The sequence below is a fragment of the Takifugu rubripes genome, chromosome 1 (genome assembly GCF_901000725.2).
Source record: "Takifugu rubripes chromosome 1, fTakRub1.2, whole genome shotgun sequence".
NCBI lineage: Eukaryota > Metazoa > Chordata > Actinopteri > Tetraodontiformes > Tetraodontidae > Takifugu > Takifugu rubripes.
Window position 1 is genome coordinate 24,484,161 of NC_042285.1, and position 14,659 is coordinate 24,498,819.

At 44.7% G+C, this 14,659-nt stretch overlaps 1 protein-coding gene across 2 annotated transcripts; it reads left to right on the top strand.

Moving 5' to 3' along the window:
• Nucleotides 1-7,652: 7,652 nt before the first annotated feature.
• On the top strand, nucleotides 7,653-10,538 carry twist2. 2 transcript variants are annotated; one of them, XM_011611851.2, is made up of 2 exons: nucleotides 7,653-8,395; nucleotides 10,124-10,538. In XM_011611851.2, exon 1 carries the CDS (start codon nucleotides 7,868-7,870, stop codon nucleotides 8,360-8,362), a length of 495 nt encoding a protein of 164 aa, XP_011610153.1. In that variant the 5' UTR covers nucleotides 7,653-7,867; the 3' UTR covers nucleotides 8,363-8,395; nucleotides 10,124-10,538. The 2 variants fall into 2 exon arrangements, with proteins under 2 accessions (XP_011610153.1, NP_001098070.1); NM_001104600.1 differs by lacking the exon at nucleotides 10,124-10,538 and having other exon boundaries at nucleotides 7,868-8,362.
• Nucleotides 10,539-14,659: the final 4,121 nt, after the last annotated feature.

Below are 14,659 nucleotides of genomic sequence, written 5' to 3' on the forward strand. Positions count from 1 at the left end.
GAATGAGATTATACTTATAGTGTGTAAATGACTACCAAATCCACTAAAATGTTCATCATAATGTAAAGAAAGGTGTGACCCATCCCTCAGGTTGCACTTGGGTCAGGGTCACCCTCAAAATAAACCCAAAAACATATCAGTGCATTATTTTGCATATCGTACAAAGTCAAATAATATCTGCAGCATCATACTGGTCGCTCATCGCCATGGTGACCCAGCGTGTTGACATTTTAATAGCCATTAAAGTCTGGTTAAATTGCTCACCTGTTTTTCTCATTGAGGCTCTTCTTCAAAAGGCTCTCCCTACAGCCCCGCGGCTAATAACCCAGATCAGAGTGTCTGAGGGAGAAATGTGGTGTCTTCTTAAAATGAGTCTCAGGGGCCTGAACGGTGGGAGGCTCCACACGTTTCAAACCTCCTGAGCACTGGAAGAGTCGATTGTTTCCTCCTCGAATCAGGGTCTCCAGGGAGCCAGAACAAACTCAGGCTTTTGGACAGCAAAAAGCAGGGTAAGCTTCTCAAGCATCTGGCAGGAAGAATGTCAAAATTCCAGCAGCACAACAGCAGTGATCTGACCGTTTGTTTTACCAAACCGGGGTCTCAAATCAGCAAAGTCTCTTTTTTGTTCGTCCAGCACTGTACAGAAAATATGACTCAATGCATTTTAAATCAAAATCCAAAGTAAATGGAGCTATTTGTGGCCGGAAGTGGTACTAGAATCACATTCAACATACATTGGAATCACATTCAACATACATTAGAATGTGGTGGAGGTTGCCAGTTAGGTCTCCAGATCCAACAAGTACGTCCATTACAAGGAGCTACCGAGGCAAGCAACGAGTCATGTGCTGTAGGTTGATCGTCTGTTGACTGGTTATGCTTCATGCATAATTCATGCAGTGGAATTAAGCTAGCAGAGGTTGTCTGTGGTAGCTCAGTCTGTTGGGGACTGGGCTGAGAAGCAGAGGGTTCTTAGTCCCAGTGTGGACAAAATGTGCAAGGTGTTAGGTGTTGGTGGTAGGTGAAGGTGCCAGAACACATTCAGAGCACTGCTGAGGTATCCTTGACTGATGTACTGGCTCATCCAGGGGTATATCCTGCCTTTGACCATATGTGCACCCTCCCTATGACCACAAAAAGATTAAAGAAGACAAAACAAACCTAGCTGAATCTTATGAGCCCAGGAGACAAATGTTCTTTTCCACTTTCACCCCTCTCCAGTTTTTGAAGACATCTCCTATAAAGATGTTTGCTTGGTCTCTGACTTTGTCAGGAAGTATTTGTGGATTGTAACGAGGCCTTTCACGTTGAGTGACCCCAGCCATTTAGGATCCGAAAGGTTTGTAGCTGCAGCTCATTGGTAACTGGCAACCTAGATTGTGAGAAAGGTGAAGGGTGGTGCAACAGACCAAAACATTAACATTATTGGTGTGTTGCCACTTTGCTGTAGAAATGAAGATATTCTGGCTGGGCCAGTTGAACATTAACATGATTTCTTAATGTCTGTTGATATATCAGGGCCAATTTATGATCACTTTAAAGAAAATTCCAACATAACGCCTCCTTCAAAAATCAGTACCATTTGTCTTGTTTTGGTGCATGTTTTCAAGCTAAAGCATGTAAAAGTTTGTCATTTTAATGTAGCTTCAGAACAGCTCCTGATCTAGTCTTTAACAGAGCTGAGGATGTTGTCGCCCACACAGGTGACCATAAAGAGGTGACAGTGGAGTGTAAATGCCGCCCCACGTTGATATTTGCTAATCTTCACCGTGAGTCCAATCAGCAGAACAAACAGCATTGGTGTTTGCCCAGCTTTACGTCACTCCTCCCTCTCTTAGTCTGACCAGGGCTTAAACCTCACAGTGGCTTAGCTGAGACATCGCACTGTGAACCTGAGCACGTCGCCCCGCTAACCTTGGCATTAGGGTCACAAGTGGACCACTAACGGTGCGTTATTTGTGCTGGAGGCCACCCCCATCAGCACCTAAGTGCACAGTCGCCTTGTCATTTGCTGGACAAATTTACTCCAAACCAATCCATACGAGTGGCCCCCACCACTCTTCCCTCATGCTCGGTTAAAGATCAGATCCTGGAAGTCCCATATGCATAATGAAGGTAATTATGTTATAGATGACATAATTGCTCCAGCAGTCTCTGTCTTTTGTAAATGTCAACTCAGTGAAGTGCACCTGAGCTGAGAGTATGTGGAACCTATACTTGGTGCCAGGGGGGCTTTTTTTTATTGGATAATAAATGATGACGCAAACATTAAACTAAACGTTTAGCATTGCAGTTGCTCAGTGATGCCTGAAAAGCCATGGCTGGGGATGGGAAGCTCCCAGAGCTCTGAAGGCCTGAGTATCAGAGTCCGTATTTGGCTCAAAAATGATTGAACTGCCATTTAGAGAACTGCAACTTCACAGAATTTATCCTTAAAATTACCTTGAATAGTCGACATGATTTAATCTGCGCATTAGATTATCCGTCCATCCATTATCAGCTGATTCCTGGTCTACCACTGATGCAAGGTTCTTTGGAGTGTAGACGTTCCTAGAAGACCCAAACAGGCACAAAGAGAAGACAGAAGGAATCAAACCCACAGCCTTCGTGTTATTAGTTGGCTCCCAACTGCTGAATCTGTTGATACCTGACACAAATGAACATTTAGATCATTCATTTCCATCAGAATCCATTGATCACACCTGAAAAGTTGGGTTTTCTTCTTCCACTCAGTGAAACATGCAGCTCATCTGACCAGGGTCTTCAAACATCAGAAGCCCAGCGATCTACAGAAGAGTCCGACCCGAGCATCCTTCACTGAAGCCCAGATTGTACGTGCAGAACATGCGCTCCATGAAATCATGTCACATATACAAATATTTCATTTTATGATGAACTGTTAGTGTTCGAAAACCACCTCTCCTAACAGATACAGCATGCTCCTGAGGTGAACTCGGCACTGTAGATCACCGCTTCTTTTATCTGCTCCGCTCTCCTCAAAGACATCAGGCCGCAGAGAGCCGCACTTCAAAGCGCTCTCTGGAACGCCATAACTCTGCAGGGCAGGTACTGAGCAGGCGGGCTTTAGGTGGTGCTGATGGTTGTGTGTGTGCGTGGAAGACAAGGGGGGCAGGCGGAGAGTTATTCTGTCTTACCCCCCCCCCCCCTATAGCACCCCGAGATATCAAAGCAAACTCTGACCGTGGGGGTCTCTGGCATCACAGGCCCCCTTTTCCACAGGGGAGACAAAGCGTGGAGCAGCGAGTCTGCATCGTATTAAACAAAGCCTAAATGCTTCAAGCTGTTACACACTCCCCAATGAAACCTTTATGAAAGGGCCCCTAATGTGATTTCAGAAACACCTTGTCATCATCCCCGGAGCAGCACATCTGAGAAGTGTGGATGTATGAATGAATGCTTCTGAGCCACTCCAGTGAGCGGCGGTGCCCACGGTTTTATTGGCCGGCGTGCACCTCGCCAATATCGCCTGCGGTTTCGTTGCTCTGCTCTGCCTACGAATGACAGCGTGGGCCTTGTTGGGCTCCGAGGAAAGAACACAGAGAACTCAAACAAAAGCTTATTTATGTTCCTTATTGATCTGTTTGTTGGAAGTGAGGCTGTAATTTCTGTTCTCGTGACAGATAACCAGGGTTTACGCGAGGGTTGAGTCACAGTTTTCACGACTTACAGGAAAAAAAGCTGGAAAACACACATGACTTTTGGGTTTCCCACTCTGCGGGAGACATTGGCTTCCTGAAAAAGACTCCCGAACAATGGAAAATTAACAACCAGCTTTTATTGGGTTCTGGATAGCAGCGCATCCAAATGAATCATTTTTTACAGATGTAGGCTATCTGAAAGAGTAGAATTTGTCATTAACTCTGCTAATATTGATATCCTGATGTTTTTATTGTGTTTTTAAAAGGACTGAACAAAATACTGCAGTTTTAGAGAAACAGGTGAATCCAACTAAGGAAATTAGCAGTTCGGGCCTAAAAAAAGAGGCTTCAGTTGGATCATTTTGATTGTGATCAGATGTTTGTTTGGTTGACCCAGCTGAGGTCCCATTTGAAGATCTGGATCAGGATTCTGAGAATAGAAGGCCTGTTTTGAGAGTAACTTTGGAGGCACAAGGACAAATCCCAATGGAGACATGTTTTGAGGCTCGAGTGTGTAAAATGAAATGCTGAGATATTACTGGGAGCGTGTTCTGCACGGCCGTGTTTGAAGTCTTCGCACGTTAGCTATCCACCGCTGAGAAAAATAAAAGCAGTAAAAATATTTCCAGGTGGGAACGGATCCAAGCAGACTGAGGAAAGATTAAAAAGGCGACATCGCAGTTGGTCATACGTGCATCACCCCGCTCTGTATCTCTGCTGGAAGCTCAGACAGAAAAGGTTTGATCATGTTGCTGCCTTTACTTAAATCCCCATTATAAGAGCCAGTGTTGTGTGACTCAAGCCGCCCTAGCATCCTGTAGATACCTACATAATGAGTAAAGGTTAAACACTGACATATACAGTATTTCGTGCTTTTAAAACAAATGAGTTCTGTTTCCCCCCCCTCTTTTGTTGTGTTACAAGGCTCCATTGTGTAACTAGTTACTGTAATAGGAACAGTGAGGCTACAAGTAGCTTTAAAGCGATTGTGCTGCTGGTAATAGACACTGTATTCTGTGCAATTAGATCCAGCTGGGCCTTTCCTCTGCTGAACATCTTTGGTTCATCTTGAATCAATTTCTGACATGTGCGTGCACGCGCACATATGGAGCGACAGCTGCAGATACGTTCATGCACACAATCATCAGGTGCTAATGTATGGTGTAGACGGGTTTAAAAGCGCGCGCACAGCCGGACACACACGTGTGCACACAGGCGAGCCGTGGCTTCAGGTCCCGCTAGCCAGAACCGTTTGGGTCGAGCCTGACAAGCGTTTTGGGAGCCCGAAAGCCGAGGTAACCCATGCTGGCAGACGCATAGGCAGTCAAATTCCACTCATCACGGTGTCTCACAAATCATCTCCTCCATAAGTTCCCTCACACATCCTGAGCTCTCTGAGCCAGATCAAAGGCCAGTGAATCACCACACATCCATCCATTTGGCCTTTCCTTCTCTCCCTCTCCCTCTCTCCTCTTTATTCGCTCTCTCTTTCAAAATCCCAAACCTGCTTTTTGTCTCTCAGCACCTTCTGGCCTTCACCTCTCCGTCGGCTTTTTTCTTTTTTTCCCCCACTGAGCGGGGTCGATGGTTGAGGCCGTGCGTGCGACAGGGATGTGGTTTTACTGATGGGACAGCACCAAGGACCTGGGCTAAGCAAGCTCTGGAGAAATGTGGAGCGGCTTTGAAAGGGATCATAGGAAACAGAGGTGAGTAATCCTGATTCTGTGAGTTACAAGAGATGATCTTTGAACTAAGAGGCAGCTTTCTCTCTCTCTCTCTCTCTCTCCCTCTCTCTCTCTCTCTCTCAACATCTAAAATAGTTTTTAATAAGACAATTCAATTCCATACTCCAGATTTTATTTCATGTCAGGATTATTATGATTTTGCTGGTCTACACTGGTTCGGTGAAAAATTCAATGATGACACCTGCGGATATCAGTTAAATTCTGTATATATTCAGTTTGGAACATGGAGCTAATTAATATTTTAATTGTTTTCATGAAACTTTATAGATGCAGAAGTTTGGAGGGAAAATCTTTATTTTACTTATTGTCGAAGTATATTTCCCTCTCTGCATGTTGTGCATATCTCATTGTCTGAAGGCCAAACGTTCAAATGTTATTGTCCTTTGAATTCTGTTTTTATGGCACAATTAGCAAATCACAACATTGAGACCTGATTTGCTTTTTTATTTTCCTCCTCTTGTCTTGGGCTGTTTTTAAGTATAAAACATCTGACTTTAGCTTTAAAACTGCCACTCTATTTTCTATTTGAATTTTCTCAAGCGATTAAAAATAAACTTTTTTAAATATCAAAAAAATCTGCTGTCACTCAAATCATTTCACCCGTACTTTTCAAAATATGAATTTAGAGGTTTCTACAGATACTTCTAGAGTTTTTACACAGAATGGTTTCGTATCATTTTCTGTCAAATGTAAGTAGGACTGATTTTTGTCAGACAAGCTGTTATCCTCATTACTCAGCCTTTGTTATAAGAGCCCACTTATCATTGCCTCAGGCCTACAGTGGATGGAAAAGTGCAGGCCAGGGCCCCCACCTCTCACTTTTTTTCTATTTTTTTTATAAGTGTGTATGTGGAGAACCAATAGTCACGCTGGGCAGGATCAGACACTCGCTCCCCAAGTTAGAACCTTCTCCCCATGGGCGAGCGAGGCCTCCTGCAGCTGAGCTGTCGAGCAGAAGGTCAGAGGGCATAATCAGCCAAAGGGAGGTGTGTGTGTGTGTGTCCGTGTATTTCACATGAATAGTGCATGTTAAACATTGCAGCCTTTATGAAGATGTTGTGTGAGTGAGATACACGCAGGCATGCCAGGCCCTGAATAAAGAGCTCTGGCTGCGAGTTAAAGAAGTGTGACAGTCACCATTACCAGGAGCCCCACAACACAAAGCAGACTGAGGCTCACGACACATGAAAAGGGAGCTCACAGAACGCACGCGTTTGCACGCTGCAAACGATATCAAATCCTGGTATGCGGACATTATTATTACTAGTAGTAGAAGTATTCAACTAAATTTGATTTTTCACTGTTCCATATTTACAGGAAATTATTCCATAACATTCGATCAATTGTTAATAGTAATTTATTCATTTTGAGAATAGCGGTGAAATTGTTCATGGAAAAAAAAGTCTCGTCAGTCCAATTAAATATTCTATTTATATTACTTTGATGCTTATTTCCATTTTATTTGCATTTTTAGGACCGATTGAGCATGAAAGCGGCACCGTGCTGCGGTCACTGAAATCTCTTGAGGTCCGCCAGCTGATTTGGACAAACTGCGTTGAGGCGCAGGAAATTTCTCGGCTCCATAATTTGAGCCACCTGTGCACCAATACACACACACAAAAAAGATCAAGAGGTGGAACCGCTGACAAAACGCATGGGGTTCCGCTGGAGGCATCAGCAGAAACTGGGGAACACTTTGGTTGGTTTTAAAGCCTTCTTCCTCTTTGGCTTCCACGTTATAGGAACTGTGCGCTTCTTCAGTCCTGATTCGATTTAGAATGAAGAGGACTGAAGAGTCCTCCCCTCGGAGCGCACAGCCCGGTTTGCTGAACGAGGGCGGTTCAAAGGCCTTGGAATTAAACAGGGTCGTCCTAGAAAATAATTCATATATGTTTAGCTTTGTTTAAAAAAATAAATAGAAATAGGCCGTAATGTTTCTGTAAGAATTTCATGATCTTTATGCGGTAATCGAGATGAGTGAAAAAAGTTATATTCAGAGTATTTGTGACTAAATTTACACATAAATCTTTTAATCATAGTGAGAACATAGAAGGCCAACAATCAAAATTCAAACAGAAAATAAATTCGAGCATTGTTTTAGTCGCATTCACTAACTGAATTTCAGTCCAGACACTTGATACCCTGACTGGTCCCTCCTGCTTATTAGCAGACCGGGGCGCGCACTCTAGTCCCCCCTCCGCCCATTAGACCCCTCCCCTTCCACTGTCCAAACTATTTAGCATCTGAACCCGGGATAAGGTTCCTTAAAATCAGAAGGAAAATACTTCCTGCGTCAGGAGAAGCGTGCCAGCCTCCGCTCTGAAAACAACCCGAGACGCGCGCAGTGAGACGTCCTGTCGCCGTTCCACTCATCTTTGAGGATTTCTACATACTTTTGTAACCACGGCTTCTAAGGTGGACAGCGTGTTCTCCTCTCTCTCCTTACATTTCTTCAAGAAAGAAATGGAAGAGGGCTCCAGTTCCCCGGTCTCCCCTGTGGATAGTCTGGTGACCAGTGAGGAGGAGCTGGACAGACAGCAGAAGCACTTTTCGAAGAAGAGGAGGCACAGTAAAAAATCCAGCGAGGACAGCAGCGGGAGCAGCCCGGGTCGAGTCAAGCGGGGCAAAAAGGCGAGTCCGAGCAGCAGCCAATCGTACGAGGAGCTGCAGAACCAGCGAGTCCTGGCCAACGTCCGGGAGAGGCAACGGACTCAGTCTCTGAACGAGGCCTTCGCGTCTTTACGCAAAATCATCCCCACGCTGCCGTCGGACAAACTGAGCAAGATACAGACGCTGAAGCTGGCGTCCAGGTACATTGACTTTCTCTGTCAGGTGCTGCAGAGCGACGAGATGGACAACAAGATGTCCAGCTGCAGCTACGTCGCGCACGAAAGACTCAGTTACGCTTTCTCGGTGTGGAGGATGGAGGGCGCTTGGTCAATGTCAGCATCTCACTAGTACGCAGAGACCTTCATTTAGAATGCCAAAGCGGTGGGTACCACAGACAGAAACCAACGCTTAACAACATCTTCTGGCTTCTAGGCCATTCACTTTTCCATTTACTTTTAGAATGATTTTAAAAAAAGAAAACTTTAGAAGAAAATAAGTGATGTCATCGCATTAACAATTTCCGATTAGTGTGAGAGACCAGACGCAGTCAGTCTTCTCAACTCTCAGCACGGTGGTGATTTGGATGTGACAACAATCTAATTAAAAATCAGACCCTCTATATGTCCGCAGGTATTTAAGTTCAAATTGACGCCTGTTTGCGTCTTTACGCTTGCGTAGCTTAGTCTCACAACTGTCTGCTCACAACCTCAAAACCTGACTCCCCAAAACAATTCTTAGATTCTTATTGTTGTTGCTTTTGCTCAACCTGCGCCAGGCCACCGCCCCGCACCATTTTAATATAGAGGATTAATTTGGGAATTATTATTTTACGAAAAAAAACATCAACAACAACAAAAACAGAATATGGTTTCTAGAATGTGAGGTTCTACTCTGAATTGTGCCGTGCGTGCAGCTGTGCCACCGCTGGCAATTCATTTCCACACTGGGGGGCTTTCCGGTGAGAAGACCGCAGGAATGGTGGCTCTGCTGGACCTGAAGCCAAACCAAGACGACAAAAAATATCAGCCATCGTAAGCTTGCATGAACGAGTACGCGGGCCCGCGTTGTTTTTGCGGTTTTAAACTCGAGTCGCGGTTCGTGTCAACCCTCCTGCAGACAAATAACTACGTAAAAATACTCGGCCAACTGCAAGCAAACAGTTCTCAGAGAAGATGTTTTGTTTTCTCACGGTGAGCTTTAAGCCGATTCCAACTGCAAATTTGAAATGCAAGCACGTCAAACGGTGTTCGAGGGCTATTCAATCAAGGGAGCTGCTCATTCAAGTCTGCTTCCTGTGTGATGTGCTCGGAGCACAAGGTGGGAGACACTAAATAACACTTCTGCTTAGAATAAATACAAGCCGGGTTTGTTTAGTTCTCCCGTTCCTAGTGTGTAGTTAGAGGGCCCATCAGTGAGACTTTGCTGTCTTATAAAACAAGCCCGGTTGCTGTGTGTGTGTGTGTGTGTGTGTGTGTGCGTGCGTGCGTGTGTGTGTGTGTGTGTGTTTGAAGGTGGAGTTTCCTCCCATGGTTTAATTGACCACCGTGGGGCGTAAAAGAAAAGCACTATCAAGTTTTAGTTCGGCCTGTATTTTCTTTACGCAAACCACGTGATATTAAAAGAACTGGAACGCGTCCTTGGGGGTGAATATTACGGATTAAAACCCGGCGAATATAAAATCAAGGCCTGCAACAACAGCCTTTAAAATCACTGGAGCGACCTTGCAGTTTGCAGTTAATTGAATCTGGGATTATGGCCGCCCCGAGGAGTTATAATTTATTATTATGGGACTGTCCGCTAATCCGCATCGGAATTAAAGCGAGAGACTTTACTCAGGTGCCTCAAACCCAAACGAGGAAAATGTTTTATTTTTCTCCGCAGCTGCAGTCAAACCCGCGGTGTGACTGCCCTTCCTGCCGCCATATGGTTTTACTCAACTCGGTGGCTTAATAATTGATTCATTAATGACTTCCAACATGCTGAGTGAGCCAGTGAGGCTAGAAAAAAAAAACAACAAAAAAGACGAACTCACACTCAAAAAAAAATCCAGCTCGTGCGTAAAAGCGCTTTCGTGCGTCATTAATCGTTCCTCCTCTGTTTCCATCACAGACTGTCAGCTGCCACCGAGTTTTGAAGACCAAAGGGATTCTTGGAGGACCCTCCGACCTCAAAAGCACGACGAAGAGACGTAATGTGACCGACACCTACGAACCTGGGCGCTCGTGTGTGTTTTATGTGGCTGTGCGTGTGTGCGTGCTCAGGCCATGCTCGGAGGCCTTCCTTTAACCGCTCTGAGGAGGATATATATATTTCAAGGGACTTTTCAGCCAAAGTTGAAATATATATGTAAATATATACATAAATGAATGCATATCGGTAAGTGCGACTATATCCTGTTAAGGGAACATTGCAATTAAGGGTCGATCGCTGCATGGATTTATTTCACCGACTTTTTTAGAGAGTCTCCGTCCATTGTACATTTTTGTTTGTTTTGCCTATTTATTAAAACATATTTTTGAATGAAGTATTGCTGATGATTTATTTTAGGCCAATGTTGAATGATTCCTGGGGAATTCCATTTGAATTTCCTTGCTGGGAATTTGGAAAACAAATATGTCACCGCAGAAGCGCGGAGGAGCACAGGGGTTCGGGTTGTGAGGAGGGCTGAGGACTTGCCCACACTTCACTTATGGGTGTGAGAATCGACCTTTTCCCTTCGGTCGCCTCTTACAAAGAAGAAAAAAAGACCGTAAAAGAAACACAGCTTCATTAACAGTGAAGGAAATTCGAACTCAAATGTGAAGGAAATTCAAACCGTGAGCCAGAAAACGCCGGGCGTAATTATATCAAATGGCAGCTCCTTTGGCTCTGTAGGAGCAGGGAGCCCACAGATAAGGACAGTCACGATCGGCTTGCAGATTGAAAAAATAATACTAATAATAATAGAGAGAGAAATTTGCCTGATCGTGCACTTTCCAAACATTTAAGTGTTTACATCGTCCAGACAGAGAGATGCGATCTAAAGGGTGAAAGGAGCTCATTGTGGACCCCGCAACGCTTGGGTGACTCTGATATCGTTCTATGTTTAAACGTCTAAATAATCTAAAACCCAACAAACAGACCGCCTTTATTCGCGAGAGTATGCAGTCAGCCGGCACACTGAGACTTTTCCCAGGTGGGAACCAAAGTACGCAGAATATGCAAACTATTTCCCAATGGCAAAACCTAAACTTTGTGAAAGTGTTTGTACTAATCCCACTCTGATAACCGCGTTTAGTCCCGTTTCTAACCTTCTGCTGTAGCAGGGGCTGCAGAAGGAGGAATGTTTCAATGAGCTGCAGGAGGCCTTTCACACCTGATCCCCAGTCTGCCCAGTTTGAAGCCTTTTCTAACACAACAAACAGTTAAATCGTCTCTCCTCGTGTCAAAGATGAAGCAGGTCTGTGACGCGGTGGTCTGACCACGGCCGGCTTATCCGTAGGAGTTTGTTTGATACCTGCTCATTATCCCGGGCCCTCACGGAGCGGCGCGCCATCACCCGGGGCCGCTGCTCCAGATGTTTCCCGTAAAATCAGACGGAAAAAGCTACAAAACTTTAATTTGCAGTAAAAAGGCGAATAAAGCAAAGGTTTATACTGTGTGTGTGCGTGTGTTTGTGTGTGTGTTTGGGGGGGTGGGTTGAGCATAGCCACACTGGGGGGGTGTTTAGCATACTGATGTCGGCGTGGTTGAAGTTTCCTTTTCTGCCTTGTGTGTGTGTCCGTGTATATGCTACTTACTGGGTACCAAAAACCCATTCTACTACCAAAGTGAGGACATTTTGCGACGTATTGAAAGTCCCCGCAAAGGCAGGAATACGTGGATGGGTGTGTGCGTGTTGATGGTCAGCTGTGTAAATACATTCAGCTTCATACACAATGATTTGAAATACACAAACCATCAATCTTTCCTTCTCTGTTGTGGAGGAACACTCCCTCATATAAATGAGGTGCATCAGAAGATGTTAGAGCATTGAGCTGCTCTGTGGTTTGTTTTCTTTTTTCTTTCCTTCTTTTTAAAAGGAAATTATGTGTTGTTCGCACCTTAGATGCGGTATTTTACTTTAAATAAAAGAGTTTTATTTGTTTTTGACAATAAGAGGGGTGTTTGCACATGCCATAAATGTGGTTTAAAGCTAATTCTTAATTAGTTAATGTTGCAGCTTTAATCATATGTGCAGGAATTTCTCTCCACAATTACAAAACCAGAAACGATAAATCAGATTCACTGCTCTGGTATATGATTGTACCCCCCTGCACTCTCAGGAGATGTAAATGAAAGCTGGAGCGTGCAGGCATGCTAACAACTCAAATTATGTGTGTGTGTGTGTGTGTGGGGGGGGGGGGGGGGGGGGGGGGGTGATTGTGTGTGTGAGAGGGAGAGAGAGAGAGAGAGAGAGAGCGAGAGAGAGAGAGAGATGCCGCTCCTGCCAAAGGCTTGGCTGTCAAAGGCTGCTGGGATGAAAAGGACTTAGATGAGGCTCTGGCCTTTCTCCTGCCTCTCCTTCATTTCATCATTTAATGAGACCATGATCCAGAGCAGGAAGGCCTGCTGCATTTTCATCAGGCCTCTGGGAGAGAACGTTTGTTTTTCTCAACTATATTTTGTATAATCCAGTAGGATTTCATGCTGCTACAGGATAATAATTATTTAAATGATCTAAGCTGCTTAAAATGGATCTCATAGAACCTTGATAAAACTCCGCTGGTTTTCCCAGACTTCCATCATGCACCTTTCATACCAGTCACGAAAGTGTTAAGTAGCCGTGTTTACTGGTTTCAGCGGGACAAAGATGGAGCAGATGGAAATGGAACAAAGTGGCAGAACTGACTGGCAAATGTTGGATATGCTGGTCGAACTGGACTGGTTACAGAGCCTGCTTTCACAGACCCACACCTCGTAGAAATGAACGAATGCTACTGTTGGTCTCTTCCTCCGGGGTCTTCATCACATGACTCATCAGGGCCTTTGCGGAGTGGAGGAGTAGACCTTGACATGCGGAGGGTTGTGAGAGCACTCCTGCAGGGACTGCCAGGCATTCGCCTTCGTGTGGAACGCTCCAGAGAAGAAACACAACTTTCATGTGCGATTATTGTCAGTTCTAGGAACCATCAGCCGCTGTTTCCCCCTGAACAAAAGCTGAGCTGTTCTTGTTTTTACATCCTCCTGTATGGGATCAATAAGATAAAAACACAGAGGACGTTTCACACGCAGATCAAGGCTGTGAAATATACTGTACATGTGCAGATGCTTCCATTCAAACCCTCTGTGATGTATGAAGCACATTTGTCTTTCATGACCAATAGTCCAAACACAAAGTCTTTGTTATTCACTCGCACACACTGTTGTGTTTGGTATAAAGTTTGGACCGGATCCAAAAACGGATTCATTAGGCAATAAATAATGCATGAAGAACCTATCAGAACTGCTCGGTTTGGTTTGAGGAGAAATGCATGAGTGTGTGTGTGTGTGTGTGTGTGTGTGCGCGTGCATGCGTGCGCGCGCTTAATGGCTGCTGGCTCTGGACCTCACTGCACATCTTCCCTTCTGGCATCATGCTTTGTCCATCTGGACACACACACACACACACACACACACACACACACACACACACACACACACACACACACACACACACACACACGCACAAGTAGAAATGTTAAATAAAGTGCTTCATTCTCATGTTCTCCATCTGCTTAATCCCTGAATTAGCCAGCAGCTTCAACTTTCAACCAGGATTTTCTGGTTCTTTCACAGATTTATAAATTCTGAGTGAGAGAAAACGTCACCTGAGGAAAAAAAACACGTGTGACTCTTTAGGTGGACTAAATGATATTGTTTTACGGTTTAGAATTATTATGTTTGAAGGGTGTGACCCAATACACCCAGTCCATTTAACCTCTCTGTCCCTGTCTACTTAGCATCTCTGTCCACTGTAGCCACTTCTTTTGACCGCTCTAACCCATTACATCCAGTTTCTTTAGCCTCTCTGTTCATTATTCCTTTATTCTAATCACCTTTGTTTCTATGCTATGCAACCTCAAACTGTAATATATCCGTGAAACTTTCATATTTTTTACGATAACTCTGAGGATCGAGGTCACACCATCCACACGCTGCATTTCTCTCTCCAACAGTCGGCCATCAATTCCAGCGTTTTCTTCATCTTCAGCTGTGAAACTTGATTCATCTCGGGGGCCCGTGGAGGACACAGGAGGGGGTTCTGGGTGTGCCGAAGGGGTCACCTCCCAACATCCCCCTGCCCCTTTGCTTTTCATTAACATCAGAGGCCATCGCCAGGTTCTGCAGAGGTCAGCGGGTCACACCACTCGCTCGCTTGAATTTTCTCTTCAGTCAGAGGACGGAGGCAAGGACACAACATTTACGGCAAATCGGCTTTAATGATTCAGTAGAAACTTTTTTTAATCAGTTCAGGTTTAAACCGCCTGGCACCGAGATCTCAGCCCGTCTCCTTGGCAATTTATCATAATCTGTAAACTGGTCAAAGGTAACTGTCCATCTGTGTGATGAGTGACCCCTACCTAACTGAAGGCCTGTGATTATAAAAATACAGTATTTAAAGAAAGCGCCACTATGTCTTGTTTC

What these genes read in the sequence shown, in the direction of transcription:
- twist2 (XM_011611851.2), top strand. Translation starts at nt 7,868, where the DNA reads ATGGAAGAGGGCTCCAGTTCCCCGGTCTCCCCTGTGGATAGTCTGGTG.